Genomic DNA, 19020 nt, shown 5'->3' with positions numbered 1-19020 from the left:
CACTGGGGAAGCCTCATAGTAGAGTGGCTGTGGTGGAGAGGGGAGGTAGGGAGGTGAAACACCTCCCATGCTTGTAGGGATGTGGGAAGCTGTGAAGATGGTCTGCATGGGGAAGAGCCAAAGTCCCTTTAGATGCTTTTACCTCTTGACAAAGACATCTCTATTAGGACAGGCTGTAGAAGAAAAGAAACTAAGTGAAGATGGAGTCCTGGTGTCACCAAGGCTGAGCAGAGACAAAGCATGAGCGCAGGGAGAGATGGATGGAGGCAGAACAAACGCAGTTTTCGGAAGTGGCAGAAGCAATAGGACATGGGGTAGTCAGCAGGGAATGAGTTACAAGAGGCATCAAGAAGCCATTTGAGGTGAGGGGACCATACACAAGCACATGAGCCCTCAACCCTGGTTTGCACAGGGCGCAGTTGATCAGACATGTAGTAAGGGAAGAAGCAGTTACTCACACGTTGCTGGAAGGAGCAGCAGATCCTTGTGCTTGGGAAGCTATTCCAAGGTCCGGGAGGAGAACTGAAGTAGGGTAGAGCTGGCCTCCCAGCTTGGCACATGAGAAGGATGCTCAGGTTGATCTATTATTGGAGCTACAAGGTCTGTGAGCCAGGCAGCAACCCTACCACAACCAGCCATACACACATGCATGGTGTCCCACTGGTTTTCCCAAGCATGCTGCCCATTCCTCCAGTGTGACTGCTGGAACTGGCCCAGCTGAGAAAGATGGAACCAGGAGCAGAGCAACAGGTCATGGAGGCACATCTGGGCTGGCATCAATAACTTATAAAGGCTCGTCAGCAGATGAATGGCATTACCTCATCACGGACCAGGAGCCAGGCATTAACTTTTAATGAGCTGCAGCCAGGGAAGCAGAGCAGGGCAGCAGGAGTCAGAGATGAAGACTGGTGGTGCCTGCCTGGCCAGAGGAGAGCTCTGCAGCCCCAAGTGCAGGACCTGGTCCCCAGCCTGCCCTGGGGATGACGCATGGTGCTCCATCACTCCACAGTACTGGTGCAAAACCTGACTCCATGGGCTTGCCCTCATCGTGCCAGCAAGTACACGCTGTGCTCAGACCGGAGCCCCTGGTTCTTCAGATCCTCCTCCTGCATTTAATTTAATGAAAACTAATGGGGGAGACAATTATCCCTAAGGCTGAGCTCGGGAGACATTTAGAGGAGGGAACTTGGCAGTTTCTCATGGTGGTGTTTAATAAGATTAGCCTGTAACCCAGTCAGAACCACCAGGAAGGGCTTTCCTGTACCCTGCAATAAACCCACCACAGGCAGTGATGCTGCCTGTTGCTCCTGCATGGGCAGGAATGGCTTCAGAAAGCCCGGAGGGCACGAGGGCCTCATCAGCATCACTAATTGCACTTGGGGGTCCTGTTTCCAAATGACAGCGAATGCTCACACTTTACCTTCTGCGAAGCCCTGAGGGGTGGGATTGCCTGGACCAAAACCCACACTGGGGCACGGCTGGGGACCCCCTCCAGGATGTCTGTGGTGCTAAACCTGCACAGGCAGCAAAGGGCGCAGACACACCGAACTCCTCATTACGTGCTAATGGGTTCTACAGGCACCGTGGTGTTTCTGGGTGGTTCCCAGCCCACGCGCTGCCCCTCACTCCTCTGCTCCATGATGGAGTGCCCCTGGAATTGCAGCCGTGATGTGGCTGTGGAGTCCTGGGAGCATCCCCCAGCACAGGCAGAGCTCCAGGCCAGCTCAAAGCCCCCCAGGCCTGCAGCCCACACTTGAACAACATTCCCGCAAGGAGGAGATCGCAGCCAGCCCTATCCTGCCTGGACTGGTTGGAGCAGAGAACAAGCCTCAGACGGCAGCTCCGGGGAGCGTTTCAGGCCCCCGGCACTTGTAACCACCCAGCTAAAGACCTAAAAAGCCCCAGTATCTCCCCAAACACTGCTGATGCTGCCTGTTGGGATGCCAGGTCAACCTCGCCTTGCCTTCCCCATCTCCAGCATCTCCTGGAGCCCAGTTTGATCATGCAAAGGTGCACACACACCCCCTACACCGCAGCCAGCCTTGCCCAAGGGAGTCAGCACATCCCATTGCAAGCCTATAGAAGTACGCATCTGTTTTGGAGGGGACACTTGTCTCCCCTTCCCTTCCCTTCCCTTGCTCACCTCCCAGCAGTGCAGGACCCCAGCAATGGGAGGTAGCAGAAGCCAGCTCCTCTCGCAGGCATCCCTGATGTGCAGCCTGCTGCATAGGCTGCCAGCATGGTGATGGATGAGGGCATCCCAATTCCTCCAGCCTCCAATGGGGAAATCCTGGGGAACAGGATGCAAAAATAATCCCTCTTTTTAGCCTCTGAAAGCTCTCCTCTGCCTGCACCCAGGCAGGCAAGGGCCCAGCAAGCACATCCTCAGCCTGGTACAGGCAGGAGTGATCATTCTCCTGGGCTAAAAGCTAGTTTCAAGCTGCTTATAAACCCCAAAACCTTTAACCAGGTGAGCATCATTCAACCAAACCTGTCCTGGGTCCTGCACTGCAGCCGAATCCCATCCGCCTCCCCAGCCTCATCAGAACCCCCAGCGCTCTCAGCTCAGCATCACCTCCGCTCCCGCATCCCAAACCTCGGTTTGGTCCATGATAAAGGCAGGCTGAAAACCAGTTCCCCGTTACCCCCTGGGTCTGACAGCAAGGAGCAGAACAAACCGCAGAGCACCGGAATCAAATGTTTATGTTGGTATTTATTACAGCATGGGGAGGGGAGGGGGGAGAACCGTAACCATTCAAAGAACCATCCCATACCAATGAAGACAATAATTTAGCTGTTCAGTTTAAAATACATTAAACCCGCTCCTTTCGTTTCCTCACGGCAGAACAGAAGAGAAAAAGAGAAAAATTAAAGGAAAAAATATATATATATATATATAAAAACCCAAACCCTGAACAAGTGGGAAAGGAAACTGAGGTGACCCCTTGGGGAGCCCCCGGGTGTATTTGCACCAATTCTGTGTTATTTCTATGGGAGGTATTAACCTGACTGTAACTATGAGACTGACACCCTCAGACCCCCCGCTACATCCCACCCATCCCTCCCTCCCCAGCGACTTTCTACAGGTAAAGCACAATGAAAACACCCAGGAAAAAGAAGGCAAAACATTGGAACACCCCCCCCCCCCCAAATTCATATTACACACTAAGAAGAATAATTAATAATAATAAAAAAGGTTTTGTCATCTCATGTCTTGCAGTCAGAATAATCAAAACAAGGCAAATGTCCCCAAAAACATGTCAATGGAGGGGTGCGGAAAAAAGACATCCCTTTAATAAAACATTATCAACAAATATCGTACACAAACTACAATGTAGAATAATTATTACTTGGGTCTCGTTTTTTTTTTCTCATCGTTTTTCCCCCTCTGGGTAACTTTTCGAACCAGACTACAAGGTAAGAAAAAACACTGAAACAAGATACAATGCTTGCAATAATCCGCACAAAGGGCAAAATCCGAGGGAGGAGAGAGTATTTTACAGAGTATGATATACACGGAGCAGAAACGGGAGCTGGAGAAAGAAACAAAGACCAAACTACAGGGGAAGTGTCATGTACAGAGATCCCAACCCGCCGCCTTGGCTCGTGTCCCTTCCTCTCCCACCAGAAGGAAGGGCCTCCGATGCTTGCCATTAGTTTTTATTTCCTTGTTACAGAGCGAGCCTACAGAATAGCAAGGTTACATCTTAACAACAAGAATTCCTTAAAAAATATCTCCATCCAGTTCCAAATCAGAGAGAAGTGAAACCTTGACAAGAGCACATCTCTAAAGAAAAGAATAACCCCCCCCCCCCAAAAATACCCCCAAAGCAAATACCTCCCCCCCCCCCCAAAAAGGTAGCTGGAGATCACAGTTTCCAAGTCCCAGGTCAGATTAACCCTTTTCTTTCGGTGGATTTAAGACAAAAATCATACCAGGAATCAATTGTTTGCAGTGAACCAGCTGAAGGGCTCTGGGGAAAGGAGGGACAGAGCTTTCTTCTTGTACTCAGAGAGGGGGGGAAAGACTAACACAGTGCATGCCACAGTCACAGAGAGCAAGATCACGATTCATTCGAGGATGTGATCCTAGAAGGGGTCACCTGCGTTAACAAAGAACGAGGTGGTGGAGTCTCTTCCCCAAAGCAGATCTTGTTAACTGGAGGAGGAAGCGTTGTGCTGCAGAACGAACCAAAAACCAAAGCCCCCCAAACCAAACCAAAAACATGGGGGGGGGGGGGGGGAGAAGGAAAACCACCCCAAAACACAACCAAAACCAGGCCTTCTGAACGAAAACCACCATTGTAAACTGTCCAGTTTATTATTAAAAACAAAAAAAAAAAGAGAGAAATAATAATGACTACAACAGAGACAACATGAGATTTCATATCTAGACTAGCTTCCTGGTGTCGCACGGCACAAACATACAACAGGTTCGGTTTCTGTCTTTATTTAAAAGAACAAAGCAAAGAGATCGGAGTTGGGTGCTAGAGGCTTCCGTTTGTTTCCAAAAAGAAGTGTCATGTACATATATAAACCCTTCTGCACAAAGAAGGGTCTTGTCATGTCTTGAAATATCTTAAGTTTTGTCCTTCATGTTTTATGGAATAAAAAGTTCAGCCTTTTTATTGCATGAAACTAAACCTGGGGTTTTGTCCCCCGCCACGCGTGTCCCTGCCCATACACCTAGCTTCTTCTTCTTCTTCTTCTTGCATAATTCGTTGAGATCCTCCGAACGGCAGCTGACTCTCTTGATCCTGGAGAGGAGGAGGGGGAGGGAAATCACACACTCATCGTCATGCTGGGGGAATACTGGAAGAGAGACAGAGCCAGGGTGAGAAACCAGCCGGACCAGACCCCCCGACACCGAAGGGGGATGCCAAAGGATGGCTGATGACAACTACGCAGCAACCTAGTTGGACCCAGGAAATCAGGAGGGGAGTTGTATTTGTCAGGGCATAATCTGCTCTGTAACTTGCTTTTTCCAGGGATAAAAATCAGCAGAACAGTATGGGGTGAGGTGCAATTAAAAACAAGTAATTAACACACACGCGTGTATGTGCTGCTAATAGGGGAAGAGGAGGAGGGATGTCTGGAAGACTCGCATCAGGCAGGCCAGCACAGCTGGCTGCATCCACACCATCCATCTCCTCTCCATCCTGTGGGATCCTCTCCCCTCCATCTGTACACCCCCATCCCACCAAGGACCCAGAACTGCACCCATCACTGTTATTTCTTCCTCCCCACTTTCTGTCCCGGAGCAGCTCCCAGGTCCAAAAGGCACCAACCACCAAGCCCACCCATCCCTGTGCCACCCCAGGGAGGTCCTCACTCACATTGTCGTTTTGGAAGGAATGGAGAAAGTTGCCTCCCAGCTCCCCGTCGTCTCTTGGAGTGCCCGGGGGATTGCTAATGCCACTTATGTTGTTTGGAGAATTCTGCAGGAGATGGAGAGGGGAGGCTGTGAGCAGGGTCCTGTGCCCCCCGAAACAACAGGGAGGGAGGATGCAGCTCCACCATGCTCCCTCAAAGTGTCCCCATCACTGGGGTCACACCAGCACCCCAGTGCTGAGAAAAGGGCCCCCCCCCCCACTCTGCAGCTCACTTACTTTTGGAAGTCCATCTATGTCTCCTGACCCTGCGCGGCGGGGGACACAAAAGGAGAAGAGCATTACTGAGCGTGCAGCCATGGTCCCCGTGCCCTCCTGCCTTCTCCTCCCTGGGTGCCCATCTGATTTCCAGCCAAAGGCTCTGCTTCGAGCACTGGTCTGGACTGGGGGCTGACCCCAAGATGGGAGCAGGCACTGGGATGCTCTGCAGCCCCCACGGAGTGAACGCCGCAGCCCCTGACGCGGTGCTCACCTAACGATCCGTTCATGTGATGGGGCTCCATTCCACCCATGCCGCCCATGGGGCCGTCAGAGCCGGGGCCCATCGGGAACTGAGGAAGAAGAAGGGGACAAACCCCAAATCAGCCACAAAACCACCCTGCACATCTGCCACGGCCCTGGTGGCTCCATCCCCATCCCAGCCATCCCTCTGGAATGGGGTGAGAGGAGGGACGCATCCACCCCTGAGGCTGCGGGGAGGTCGTGGTATGTAAATCATGGAGTACCAAGTTGGAAGGGACCTCAAGGATCAACCTTTCTTGGCAAAAGCATGGTCCAGCTCCATCTTAACAAGCAGAATCCGGCCAGACCCATGGCAATACAAAGGGCTGCCTGCAACCAGTGAGACCAAAACCCTCCTGTATCCCCCCCAACGCAGCTGGCACCACCTTGGCCGGAGCGGCAGGACCGCCGCTCTCTTAACAGGCATCAGAAATGAACAAAGTCGCCCAAGAGTTAATCGCTTTTGGATGGTTTGTTTTATTCCTGTTTTGTAACAAATGGCTGAAATCAATTAAACTGCTTTCCTCGCAACTGATGAAGTTAATTATGATTTGTTATGGTATCTGATATGTAAATTATTAGAAAGCAGACTTACATTCGATCGACTGCCTGCGGGCGGTACTGGATTAATCATTGTGTAGATGTTGTCACTTGAATTTGTTGAATCTGTGGAACAGTGAAGCCCAGTAAGGCGGGTGATTAATTCATTCCTTAATTAAAACAAACTCGTGCCACTTGAACTCATTCTTTTGTATTTTATCACCTAAAATTCCCTCTAAGTACCACCATTTTCTGCCTAATTTGTATTTAATGAAGATCCACAAAGTTTTTAATCACAGAAATTCAACTGTGGAAAATAATTCAAGTCCTGGTTGGGAAGTGCAGGGAGGTAATTCCCAGATGTGGAGCACACCTCACCTCCCCGAGCCCTGCAGCACTTGAATCCATAGGCGGATAGAAGGAATATCCCCAAACGCCATCCTGAAGCCAAGCAGCCCATGCCGCTCGCCCCGCACAAAGGCAATAGCTACATGAGTTGGTTATCACTGGCTGGGCACGGGTTGCCCATGCTTGGTGGTGCATCCCTAGGGATGAGGGCTTCCTAGCAGGGGAAGGGATTGGAGAAGGGGATTTCGGGGGGTTCATACCTGCAGGACTGGGCATGATGGGTGTCCCTGGAGGACCGCCGCCGCCGGGCGGACCCTGCGGAAAGACAAAGAAAGGATCAGCCACGCAAACCCGAGCAGCATCACCACCTCCCCATGTCTCCAAAGGCCCCCCACAGCTGCACCTTGCACCCCCAAACCCAGCCCCCCAACAGCCAGTGATTCCCTGAGCCATAACATCTCTGCACCCCGATGACAGGATGGACAGATGGAGCCGGAGAACTCACCACGTATGTACCAGGCGATGAAGAAGAGTATGGGATCTGTCGACAAAAGAGAGCCAGGTTCAGCCATGGGGTGCACGGGGGGGTCCAGAGGGCTGGACCCCAGTGGGGCACAGCCAAAAGCCCCCACCACCCCCCAAGCCCAGCCAGGATGGGGGTACCAGGGCCCACCAGCCCCAGCTGCACCCCACACAGCAGCAGGGTTTGGATGCAGTTCTGAACAAGAGGTTGAAGAACCCCTCTAATTAGCAGGATTCAGCTAACGAGGAGTGGCCTCATTTATGGGATGCTCCCCAAGCCGGGCTGGACAGAGCCTTGGGTGACACATTTTAGTGTGAGGTGTCCCTGCCCATGGCAGGGGGCTGGATCTGAGTGATCTTAAAGGTCCTTTCCAACCCAAACCGTTCCAGGATTGTGCGATACTCACTGAGTTAGCACTGCTGGGGTTCGGCCACGGTCTCCCGGCTCCCGGCCCCCTGAGATCAGAATGAAACAGAGGAAAAGAGCAGGTAAAACACAAGTAAGTTGTGCTTCTGTCCATACAGCCCTGCAAAACCCGAGCGGGCACCCACACATCCCAAGGGGTTTTCCTTACATGTTAATTCCAGGCATGCCGGGACCTAGGGAGTTGGGTGGAGGTCTCATGCCGCTGCCGTAGTTCTGCAATGATAACCAAGGGTCAGTCTGCCATAAAGGGAAGGGAAACCAGAGAAGACGAAAGAAGGGGGAAAAACCCCAAACAAACACGAACCCAAGAGGGTTTGTTTGCAGAAATAAGGCTATCTCTGAGCTGGTGAGGATGACTGTGGAGGCAATGAGCAATCGTGTTACAATCAACCCCAGCAATACGGAAGGGAGCCAGGCTGAGCCCCAAAGTGCCCTCTGGTCTCTGAGGCCATGCTGGTGGAGGGAAAGCAGCCTCCTCCCAGCAGCAGCCCTTTGGGCTTGTCTGTTTGTGCAGGAGAAAACAGGGGCAGGAAGAGAACAGAAAGCGTTGCTTGGGAGGTTATTGCTGCAGCATAAGGATGGGAAAAGGCTGCATGAGCTCCCCTCTGAGACGGAGCATCCCTGCTCCCAGGCTGGAGCAGGGAAAACCAAGCCAGACTTGTTTTCCCCTTGCTTCCCAGCTCTCTGCTACATCCCCTGAAGCGGGTCTGCAGCCACAGGGAGCAGGCGAGGGCAGACAGCCCCTTGGGGCTGCTCTCCTGGCTTATTCCACCCCGGCTTCGCCTCCAGCTGGGACCAGGAGCCTCAGATCTGCGTCCCTCATCTCCTAAACCCAACTCCAGTACAAAGCCAAGCCCAAGGCTTGGAAGGAAGAGGAATCCCCCGAATGCCGCGCTCCATTTGGTCTGCTTTGCTCCCTGTGCCCTCTGGGTGATGCGCAGCCGGATTTAGGTCACGCTGCCTCTCCTCTCCTCCCCTCCCACCTTCCTCCAGCGATGCATCTTTTTGGGCTGTATTTCCACCATTTAGAGCAAAAATCGCTCGGGCAGGAGGAGGGATGAATGGCCGCTTCCTAATCTGAAGCCCCTCGGAGCACTCCAAGCTGGATTTTAAGAGCAAGACTTCAGTGCCATCGATTTCCCCCGGATTTACGGACGCATCGGAGCATCCGCTGAGGGCATCGCCAAGTTTGTTTTGAAGAGGCAGAAAAGGGTTTTCCCTAAACAAATTACCGGCAAGTCCTTAATTGAGTGAAATTCCAGCCATTTACACTGAATAGCAGCATCAACCCCCCCCCCCTTTTTTTTCCAAGGAAAGGAAAAGCTAAGCGTTTTTAATTGGAGCTGAAAGGCTGGCAAACGAAGCCAGCTGAAAGATGCTCATGGATGGTGGGGAGGGAACGCAGCTGCGCCGAGCGACCTGGATGCCAGGCTCCGGCAAGACACTGCTGAAACCCAGCGAGCTACAAACACCCTTCACAAGAGGCACTGGCAAACCTGATCCTGGCTTCTGCAGAGCTGAAACTGCGACTATTAAAGGGAAAAAGGCAGCGGGGATCAGCTGTGAGGGATGATTCATCCTTGGTGCGTAATGAGTAGCTGTTGTCAGGACGCCGGGATGTCCTGGCTGGATGCTCTGCAGCCCTTTGGAATAATTTAAGGATGTTTACGAAGGCCCTGATACAAAGCTTAAAGGAGAAAAAGCCCTGGGTATGCAAGGTGTGAGGGGCTGATGGGCTTGGTTTGGTACGGTGTAGATGATAGAGGGGCTGGTCTCCTCTCCCAGGTAACAAGAGAGGGGACAAGGGGAAACAGCTTCAAGCTGTGCCAGGGGAGGTTTAGACTGGATGTTAGGAACAATTCCTTCCCCAAAGGGTGCTCAGGCTTTGGAACAGGCTGCCCAGGGCAGGGCTGGAGTCACCGTCCCTGCAAGTGTTCACACACCACGTGGATGAGGCCCTCAGTGCCATGGGTTAGCGGTGGCCTTGGCAGCGCTGGGGTAAGGGTTGGACTGGGTGAGCTTAAAGGTCTTTTCCAACCCAAGCAGTTCTCTGTTATTTCTGGTGCCTGCCTGCACAGGCGCTGGCTCCCGCATGGCTGCGAGGAGGCAGCGCCCGTGGGGGCCAGATTGGGAAGCCCAGCGCTTCTCCAGGGAAAAGCTGCCTCCAATCCCCCCCCTCCCCGCTCCCTCTCCCCAATGTACGTACACAGGGAACGTCGGGAGTCAAAAATAAAGCCCTGAACATTCACAACTCCCGCGGCTGCCGGAGCCGCCGCCAGCCCACGCGGCGCTCAGCGCGCGCTCCCCGCTTCCAAGTTTCACTGCAAGTGGGAAAGCGAGCAGCCTCCCCCAGGCAAGCGCCGCCGCTCGCCTTGGCACAGGCCACGCTGACAAATGCCATCTTCCTTTCGGGAGCAATCCTCCAGGGAAAAAGGAGGATCTGAAGCGCAGCGCTGGCGCTAACGGGAGGGCTCGTCCGTGGAATGATGCTCGCGCAGGTTTGACCCCCTTGCGCTGGGGGGGGACCCTGCCGACACGAGCGGGCATCCCCGAGCAGCATCCTCGTGCTGGTGTTAAAGAGAGATGACACCAGCTCCCTCTTGACACAATATTCACTTCTCCCAACAGTCTCCGGGGCTGGGAGGAGGTAACAAAACAAGACTGCAGCGCACCCGCTCGTCTCTTGACAGACTCCGATCCTCGTGCTGCAAACTCGACGTAGGCGACGATGCAGAGAGGATAAACCTCCAACCAAAATATGGTAATCCGGTTTTGAAGTCTCGTAGAAGGAACAAACAGGAGTGAGTCAACAACGAGCCACTCCGTAAAGTGAATCCATGGGAAAGACGGCATATATTAACCCAGATCTGCTTAATTTCAAGAGTTGACTCCCCTTGCCTGAAATAGAGAGCTCAAGCAGGCAGGCGGAGGGGAAACCTCGCAGGGGAAAGCCTTATTCCCCTGCCGAAGGGATCTTTGCCATTCCTTGTTATTTATTTATTTCTAATGCAAGCCTCCTTTCCCTTTCCTGCTGTTAGGGTCGGAACTATTTCCCAAGCAGGCAGTGTAATGCACTCAAAGGCTGCTCCGGCGAGGCACTAAGTGCCATCCCCTTTGACGGAAGGGCAGGAGGGATGTTGCAATATCCTTAATGAGCTCCGAAGACCTCACTCATGTTAAAAGGAAGGGATTTCCAGATGCAAGACTAATGTAAAACACATTAACACTAATGGGGGGACAGGGTGTGTGGGGGGAACTCCCAGCCCTTTGAGCCTCAAGAGGTTGCTTTGATGGAGCCTGTAAGATGCTCTTTGGTGCTGGGCTTACCTGTGGACCGGGACCCATGGGGCCCATCCCTCGCGGAGGATTCATCCTTTGCATGGGGCCGCCCATGTTAGGGTGCCCTGTTGGGAAGGAAAGCAGGGGTGTTACATGGCACAGCAACCGCTTTGGGTCCCAAATTAACAGGCAATGAGAAAGGTTAATGTTCAGCCCTCCTCTGCTGGGTTTACCTTGCTGTCGCGTGGGATCCATCGAATTGGGCAGCAATGGCTGTGTACCGGGAACGGCGCCCGGGGGCTGTGAAGGCAAGGGAAGGAAGAGTAAAAAACCACAGTAACTGCTAAAATGCAGCCCACAGACACAGATTTGGGTTGAGGCTTTAGGCTTTCAGTGGGCTCCTCAGTGTGCAACCTGGGATGCACCACCCCTCCTGCTGCATCATAACCTGCGGCTGCTTGAGCATCCCGCATCCTGCTGCATCCCACATCCTGCTGCATCCCGGTTATATCTTCCTACAGCCTCCGTGTGTTTGCCTCCCCTTTCCTTTCACAAACACCCTCTAAAAACCACATTAAGTCACCAGTGTTTCCTTCTCTCCCTGCAATCCATGCGATGTCAGGCTGCTGTATTTTAGGGAAGCAAGGGGAAGCCCAGGCTGCATGGAGCAGAGGTGTCAAAGCTGTCAGGGAAAGGAGACCAGCAGCACAGCTCCCCAGTATTCACGCAGCACCAGGTCTCCACTGCACAAGTTGCAGTGGGGAGATGCTCCATTTGCAGTAGACCAGCGTTCAGACCCGTCCCCATGCAGGCAGAGGGGAAGGCGGATGCTCCCCCTCCCCAAACCCCCATTTCTGCTCAGCCAACACGCTATTTAAAGTTCAAAGGCTGCTCTGAACAGATAAAGGGGCAGAAAATCACAGATACCATCTGCCTGGGGGAAGCAAGCTGTAAACAGTTTCACTACAGCGCTGCCTTTCATTTGAGTGCCGACACAGGATGGATCCCGCTGCTGGAGCGCAGCGCAGGCACGGGGCGCACATGGCTGTGCCAAGGCACAGTCTGCCCAATCCCTTGTTTTGTGCAGCCCGGGTGCTGGCAGCAGGAGGAAGATAAACGAGGAGGGCTTGCAGAGATGGGTATTTACACTTGTGCTGTCTGACCTTCCTGCCTGCCTGTTTATTCCTCTTGTCCCTCTGGATGCGACCATAACCTTGCTGAGCAATGCGCAGGTACAAACCTGTGTTTTACACACGGCGTTTGGGGGGAAGAATTAAATCCTTCTCGTTAACTTTACCTGGATGCTTGACCAGCCTCCCCAGTCCACTCTCCTGCCTGCCCCAGCTCACTGTGCTCACCTCCAGCAGAGCTCGGGAGGAGCCCAGGACCACAGCAGGATGAGGTGCCACTAAAACTGCCCCATGAGGAGGTGCTGTCAATTAATACCTCTCTAAAACAACCACCAGTGCCCTGGTGGGAGGCTCTTGCAGCCCAGCCAGGCTTGGGGGTCCCACATCAGCCCCCACTGTGTTTTTCCCAGCTCCATCTCAGCTGTCTCACCATCATTTAGCAAGCTCCAGCGATTCAAGTCTCAAATCCACATGAAGCAAGCTGCTACATCCCATTTCCTGACTATCCCACTCTTTCTGCTAATAACAGCTATACAAAAACCACGCTGTTAGCCAAAAATCAACCTCCCAAGGTAACATTTACACAGTCACCTTTGCTCCTCAAAGGAATCCCAGGTTTCCTTTAATGGTTCGGCCATTACCCTATGGATCTGCATGGCATCGTTGGGAAGGAGATGGAATTCCTCACCCAAAGGCCACGCGTTCAGGCAGCGCGTGGGGTGGAAGCCTCTGTCCGTTAAGGCCAGAAACAAACTGCCCTTGTTTAAGCTGGGATAAGAGGATAAAACCCAACCCCAAAAATTCAGCAGCGACCTGCCCCGCTTGACCCCGCCGCTGATCCCAGCACTCGCTCGACCCAGCAGCGGGATTATCTCCATCGCTTTAATTTTCTATGATTGCAGGGAAAATCCAGGCGGGCAGCAAGCATGCTGAGAACACCACAAATCAAAAGCAGCCTATTCCCCACCCTGGATACGCCTGAACCTCCAAATAGCATTAAAATACCATGGTTATGTGATAGCACCAAGAAAACAGGATGCCCGATGGAGCCGATGCGATGCTTGCCATCCGAACCCAAGGAGCATCTTCAGGATGCCCATCCCTTGTCCCCCCGATCCCGAACAAAAGCCATCCCTAGGACAGCAGGGAGCACAGTACCTGGTTGCCCATCCTGATGGGGGGCCGGGGACCTCCGGCGTAGCGCGGCGACATGAACGGCTGCGGGGACACAAAAGGGAGGTGAGGGCCGAGCTGCGGGGAGGCAGCACGCTCCCCACGCACGCCGGTTAGCCTGTACACGCCGTGTTTGTGTGAGTTTGGTGTTTTCTGGAGACATCCTCTTTAAAAAAGTGATACGTTTCCAAAGGAAAAAACAAAAAACCAACTAAAAATGAAAAGAAAAAAGGTGTCCGGAGTCCTCTTACTTTTTTTAAACAGTTTCTCTGTAGGTTTAGTGTTTGACATCGGCAATACTAGGCGAGGCTGTGCAAATCAGTGCATGGGAAACCCTGAGTGTTAGGTACCGGTCAGGTTTAAATATATAGAGGTATATAAAAAAAAGTGGCAAATAAGCACATACAGACACGCACACACAAAAAAAACCCCAGTGCTAAGTACTGATAAAAAACCAGAGGAAAGATTTAAAGTTACTCTTTTCTTGCTGCTACTAAACAGAAGCTTAAAAACCCACATCAAGTTAAACTTCTCAGGCTACCTTGGGGAGGTAAAACAGGCTGATACCCACGATTGACTTCTCAGTCCATTGACCACTGCACATCCGAAAAAAGGGGAAAGAAAAAAACACCACAAAAAAAGAGGGGGGAAAAAAGCCAACATTGTGCTTCAGAGCTGGGATGCCCGGGGGGATGCTCCCCAGGGGAAGCGGGGTCCCGCTGCCCAGCATGCTTAGAGAGGGGGGGAAGAAAAGGCAAATCGAGCGCACGTCCCAGTTCACAGCCCTACCCATCGCTAGTGTCTTTACCTGACTGTGGGGTCCCATCATGCTGTTAGGATTGTGGGGTGGAGGCTGTGCGTGTGGCGAGGGCTGTGACCCAGGCGGTCCCTGTGAGGTCAGACAGTAGAAGGAGGTTATAGATTAGCACATGAAAGCGCAGAAAAGAGCTAAAAAAAGGATTGACGGGTGGACCTGTTTTGTCAGGGAGTCCGTCCTCCCATTTTTCCTCATTTTTTTTTTTTTTTTCAAGTGAGTTTCTATTCATTTGCAGCTGAACAATGAATAATGAGATATGGAAAAAAAAAAAATGTTAAAAATATATATCCAAAATCAGAACATCTGTCAAAATACAGCAGCCACATCGTAAATAGTCCCGGGAGTTCAACCAAGTCTGCAAGGAGAAACACAACAGGGAAACACTTCGCAAGGGCGTGCAACCAGGAAGAAAAAAAATATACAGGAGAGGACCAAAGAGGTTGGGGAAATACAAAAAACACCCCAAAACCTAAAAAGAAAAAAAGCATCGTTTTCCTCTCCCATCCCAAAGGTTGGAAACACCTCCGTTTGGGGGGGTAGGGGGGTGTTTGACAGTGTGGAGGTGCTGGAGAGGATGAGGAGCACATCCCAGCTCGCGCCTGGGCAGCATTTAGCCGGCACAACCGGGGCTGCATCTCCAGGCTGTAGGGATGCAACGTCCTTCCTCGAGGTGGATTCCCTAAGGATTGGAGTAAAATGGCTTGCAAGCAAAGAAAGGATGTCTGGGGGTTGGGGGGGGGGGTGGGGGTGGGAAAAGGAGAGATTAGTCGGTGCAGGTTTAAGGCTGCAATGCAGCAGCCGCTGACATTTTGGGCTTGAACACCCACTTTTTTGCTTTTTACTTTAAATTTCCCTTAAAAGCACGGAATGCTTGGAAAAGCCACGAGCTGAGCGCAGGAATATACCGGTGTGTGTTAACATAAAGGCGGGGGGGGGGGGGGAAGGCTGTTTTTTGAGTCAAAGGAAGTGTAATTGGTAGTGAAAGCAAACGAGCTTTGTCAGTAGGTGATGGGAAGCGACGGCAGGCTCCAGGACCGGCGCCGGAGCAGATGTTCTCTACCTGCCTCGTTACTAATTTCAACAAGTGTTCGCCTTCTAGCTGCTGCCAGCAATGGCATGGTTTGTTACCATGAGCAATTTTCTTAATTAACAGACATTAATTAGCCATTTAGCAATTTTGCAAGCATTTGTTTAGCAGCTTTCCTAAACATGAATACCACTGTGATAATGGTACTGATTAGAGGGTCCCCTAATTAACAGTACAGGGAAGGAAAATTGAAATCACATAAATTAAAAAGGGAGGGGAAGTTAATGAAGGCAGGACATATTTGCACCTGCAAATCTTTTGTACAGCGGAAACTTGAGTGCAATGTAAATAAAGTAAGAGGGTGGGTTTTTTCCTCCTTTTTTTTTTTTTCTCTCCTCTCTTCTTTATTCGAACTGCTCGGTGGCGAGATGGAGCCAAGCGCATTGAAACCAACAGCCTCCTGCCAGCCTCCCCGCTCCAGCCGCTGCGCCTGGGGGAATGAGGTCCCACCATTTATTCTCCAGGAGCTAAAGGCAACCAGTTCCTGGCCCTACTGCCCAAGGAGCCTTGGCTGGAAGAGGTCACAGCGCCTCTGGTCAATCCTTCCAATGCCAACACAACCACCCTCTCCATCCACATCCCATCAGAGCGGAGAAGACAAACCTCTGCGGTCCAATTGTAGCATCAAGCTCCTTTAGCAGAAGTCCTCGCCATGCATGAAACTCGACTTATTTCTGCTTCTGAGGTAACTAACTCTGAATGACTGCAAACTGAACCGGGGTAGCAGCCACTTCACATCATCAGTTCACAGAGGACATCACTCCCCAGCGAGGTCTGGCCATCACAAAAGCCCTTCTACATGTTACGGCTGCAGGATTTGGGGTAGGGAATATTGGCAGATGTGAATGTGAGATGAAACCAAGTGGAAGGGAAAAAACAGGACTTGCAGAGGCCAATCAATCCCATCAACGCAAGAGTCAACAGGTCCTCCACAATGCCTGGCTTGCTGTGCTGCAAGGAGGTCACTGTTATCCAGGTACTGCCTGAACAGGCACGCAGACCCCATCCTGGAGCTCTTAAAACTCCTGACGTCCTCTCTGTTGTACCCCCCAGCATGTGGGGGTGTGGGGATAACAGGTATTGATTGCATGGCCACCCACACACACCCCGGCTGGACCTGGAGGTGATGCTTTAGGTCTACCTCTGGAGCTTCGGAGCAAGCAGCGTTTGGTTATTGCAGAAGAATCACCTATACGAGACAGCAGTGTTTTCACCAGAGAAAAATCCCCCAGATCCAGAGAGCATCAGCTGTTTGTGCTGCTGAACGCATCCTCCACAGTGTGGTCCTGCCCTGCTGCCCCAAGGCTGCTCCCCGGGACGCTCCAGCCTCAGCACCGCAGCATCCTCGCCACTGCATTATCCCATGCGGTACCACTCGCGGCAGAGACTTCTGGATACCGCGACTGCAGACACCCAGCTTGTGCAAACACCCCGGCAGGCAGGGAGGAGCCAAAAGGGGCTTTTTTTCTTCTTCCTTTTAATTCTTCTCTTGCTTTTTCACACCAGCAACGAGCAGCAGCATCCGAAACGCTCGCTCCGGGCTGCAGCCACCGCGGCCCCCTCCCGGCCCGGCTGCTCTGCTCCGTCAGGAACACAGACCTTCTGGATATTGTTATCTCCATAAATATTTGCAGATGTTTCAGGGCCGGGACCTGCGCTGGGCCGGGAACGCCTGCTGGATCGATTGCTTATTCGCATGGGTTTCCCTCGCCGCGGAGGAGGCGGGAGATGATCCTGATGGATCGCAGTGCTTGAAGCGAGTGTTTTGCAGAGATGACATGTGGGCTCCAACCAACAGAACCACCCTTTTCCCTTGAAAAACGTGTATTTAGCAGTGATTAACTAATGCTGTTAGGAGAGGAGGCTGAACGAATGCAGTCCTGCTTCTTCCACATCCCAAATGCTCCAGTGTCACATCCCCTCGGAGCTCCATCCGATAGCTAATTCACTCTCATCAAGACCAGCGCTCTCCCCAAAGGGAGAAACCCCATCAAGTTCTGTTTTCTTTCCGCCCTCAAACTGCATGCTTGCAGAGGGGCTGTTCTTCACTTTCTTGTTGCTGCCTCAAAAATACCCCCAGTAACCAACCCAAACAGCTAAAACGGCGTTAGAAGGAACTGTTTCCGACGGCTGCCAGCGCCCCAATCCCCTCTCTGCTTCATGTTTTTCTCCCCTCTACACTACGGGCACGTTAAAAGCCCAACCTGGCCCATCGGACGACCAAAGTTTGCTGCTGCTGCTGCTTTCTACAGGGACTTCCCAGGCGATCGGGTTATTTCCAGTCTGTCTTTCATGAGCTCAACTCCTCAAACTTCTTGTAAAATATTAAAGATGGAAAATGGCACGAGCGATCATAGCTCTGCGTGTGTCAATTTATGTTTCCAGCGTAACTCACCACAAATGGATCACGCTTTATGGGCTACAGACTTTCAGCTAATGGGCGAGTTTTCCTATTCAAGAACATTTCCAAGCACCTCTGGGGGCGGCAGAACAACGCAGGATGGTACGAGAAGGCAAAGCATCGCTGCCGCGAGATACCGACAGTTTAGGGTTAGCAATAGGAAGGCATCTTGTGCTTTGAAGTACCTGCCCCTGCCTTCTGGTTTTGACATTAGAAAATGCTAAATGAAATTAGATGGGTATTAATTACAGATGTGCCTGGGTTTGTCAGATGGGAGCTTTAATTCTACCGAAGGAGAGGGAGGTTTTGCCAGTTGTCAACAAAAATATAAGGTATCTCTGAAGGAGCCTTTAGGAGAGGTGCTCCTGGTGCCTTCAAAGAGGAAGACCATGGTCGCCTTCCAGTGCTGGGACACAGCTGCACCTTCCCAAGAGAGGGCAAGGCAGGGCAAGGCAAGGCAAGGCAAGGCAAAGCAAGGCAAGGCAAGGCAAGGCAGGACAAAGCAAGGCAAGGCAAGCAGGGCAAGGCAAGGCAAGGCAAGCAAGGCAAGGCAGGCCAAGTTCCCCCGCAGACAGCGAAAGGCAACCGTGGGCAGGAGCTCTGCCTCGCCTGCAGCTGGGGCTCCCAACTGCAGAAGCCTGGTTTTAAGGAATATGTTTAACACAAGCTCTTCAGGAAACAAACCCGTGTCAGCCGGAGCCAAGAACAGTCACCTCCATCTGGCTGGAGCACCCGAGAGAAAGTTGACTGCAAATCCCACCATATGCTCCAGACGCTCGGTACAAAAGCCTCGGGCATCCTCCTAAACTTCCAGAAAAAAGAACTTTCTCCAATGCTTGCTCTTCCTTTCCTCCAGCTCCTCAGCCACCTTCCTCCAAACCCTGCCTGCTGCGTGGCTGATACCGGGGTCCGCCCTGGGATTTTGGGAAGGGCAGCCCCGTCTCGTGGCTCAACCGAAAACTGGCTGACCATACTCGGTGGTCACCTACGTTTGACGTATCCCAAATGTGGGATGGGGAATCCCAACGAGACATCAGTACAGCTGAGCAGGGGGAAAATGGTGGCACATCCAGAGAGGGAGCAGGACAACATGGACCCCTTCCTATCGCTCCTGGCTTTACCATCCTCACCCCTATGGGGAACCTTACCCCAAGGGATGCGCTGCGGGATGCAGGGAAGAGAGGTGGGAAGGGAAGGGGATGTCGGGGGGCTCCGGAGCCCCCCATCCTCCCTGGCTCCCGAGGTCTCTCTGCATTAGGGGGCAGTGTGGGAACACGGAGCAGGCGGTGCTTTGTTTTGGTGCATCTCTCCGAGCTGCTGATGCATAGCTAACGCAGCGCCGACATTGATTTATGGTCAACTTTCCATTTCATCAGCGCGCGGGGTACAGGGCAGCACAGGGAGT

General features: G+C 52.4%; 1 protein-coding gene across 6 annotated transcripts in view; it reads right to left on the bottom strand.

Annotated features, from left to right (window-relative positions):
* Nucleotides 1-4434: 4434 nt before the first annotated feature.
* Nucleotides 4435-19020, bottom strand: part of SSBP3 (single stranded DNA binding protein 3) — a 53267-nt gene continuing 38681 nt past the window's right edge. Inside the window, exons 6-18 of one of the 6 annotated variants that reach the window (XM_065673276.1) lie at nucleotides 14119-14199; nucleotides 13296-13355; nucleotides 11241-11307; nucleotides 11056-11132; nucleotides 7877-7941; nucleotides 7709-7757; nucleotides 7285-7320; nucleotides 7040-7094; nucleotides 6487-6557; nucleotides 5863-5941; nucleotides 5610-5638; nucleotides 5337-5438; nucleotides 4435-4757 (exon numbers count right to left, since the gene is read on the bottom strand). In XM_065673276.1, coding sequence (XP_065529348.1) covers nucleotides 4626-4757; nucleotides 5337-5438; nucleotides 5610-5638; nucleotides 5863-5941; nucleotides 6487-6557; nucleotides 7040-7094; nucleotides 7285-7320; nucleotides 7709-7757; nucleotides 7877-7941; nucleotides 11056-11132; nucleotides 11241-11307; nucleotides 13296-13355; nucleotides 14119-14199 — 903 coding nt within the window. In that variant the 3' untranslated portion in view covers nucleotides 4435-4625. Of the gene's footprint in view, nucleotides 4813-5336; nucleotides 5439-5609; nucleotides 5639-5862; nucleotides 5942-6486; nucleotides 6558-7039; nucleotides 7095-7284; nucleotides 7321-7708; nucleotides 7758-7876; nucleotides 7942-11055; nucleotides 11133-11240; nucleotides 11308-13295; nucleotides 13356-14118; nucleotides 14200-19020 lie in introns of all 6 variants that reach the window. The other 5 variants (XM_065673278.1, XM_065673277.1, XM_065673280.1 and 2 more) reach the window with 5 other exon arrangements.

Source organism: Lathamus discolor, chromosome 3, assembly GCF_037157495.1.
Source record: "Lathamus discolor isolate bLatDis1 chromosome 3, bLatDis1.hap1, whole genome shotgun sequence".
Lineage (NCBI taxonomy): Eukaryota > Metazoa > Chordata > Aves > Psittaciformes > Psittacidae > Lathamus > Lathamus discolor.
Note: the sequence above shows the minus strand (reverse complement) of the source record. Positions and strands in the feature narration are given on the sequence as shown.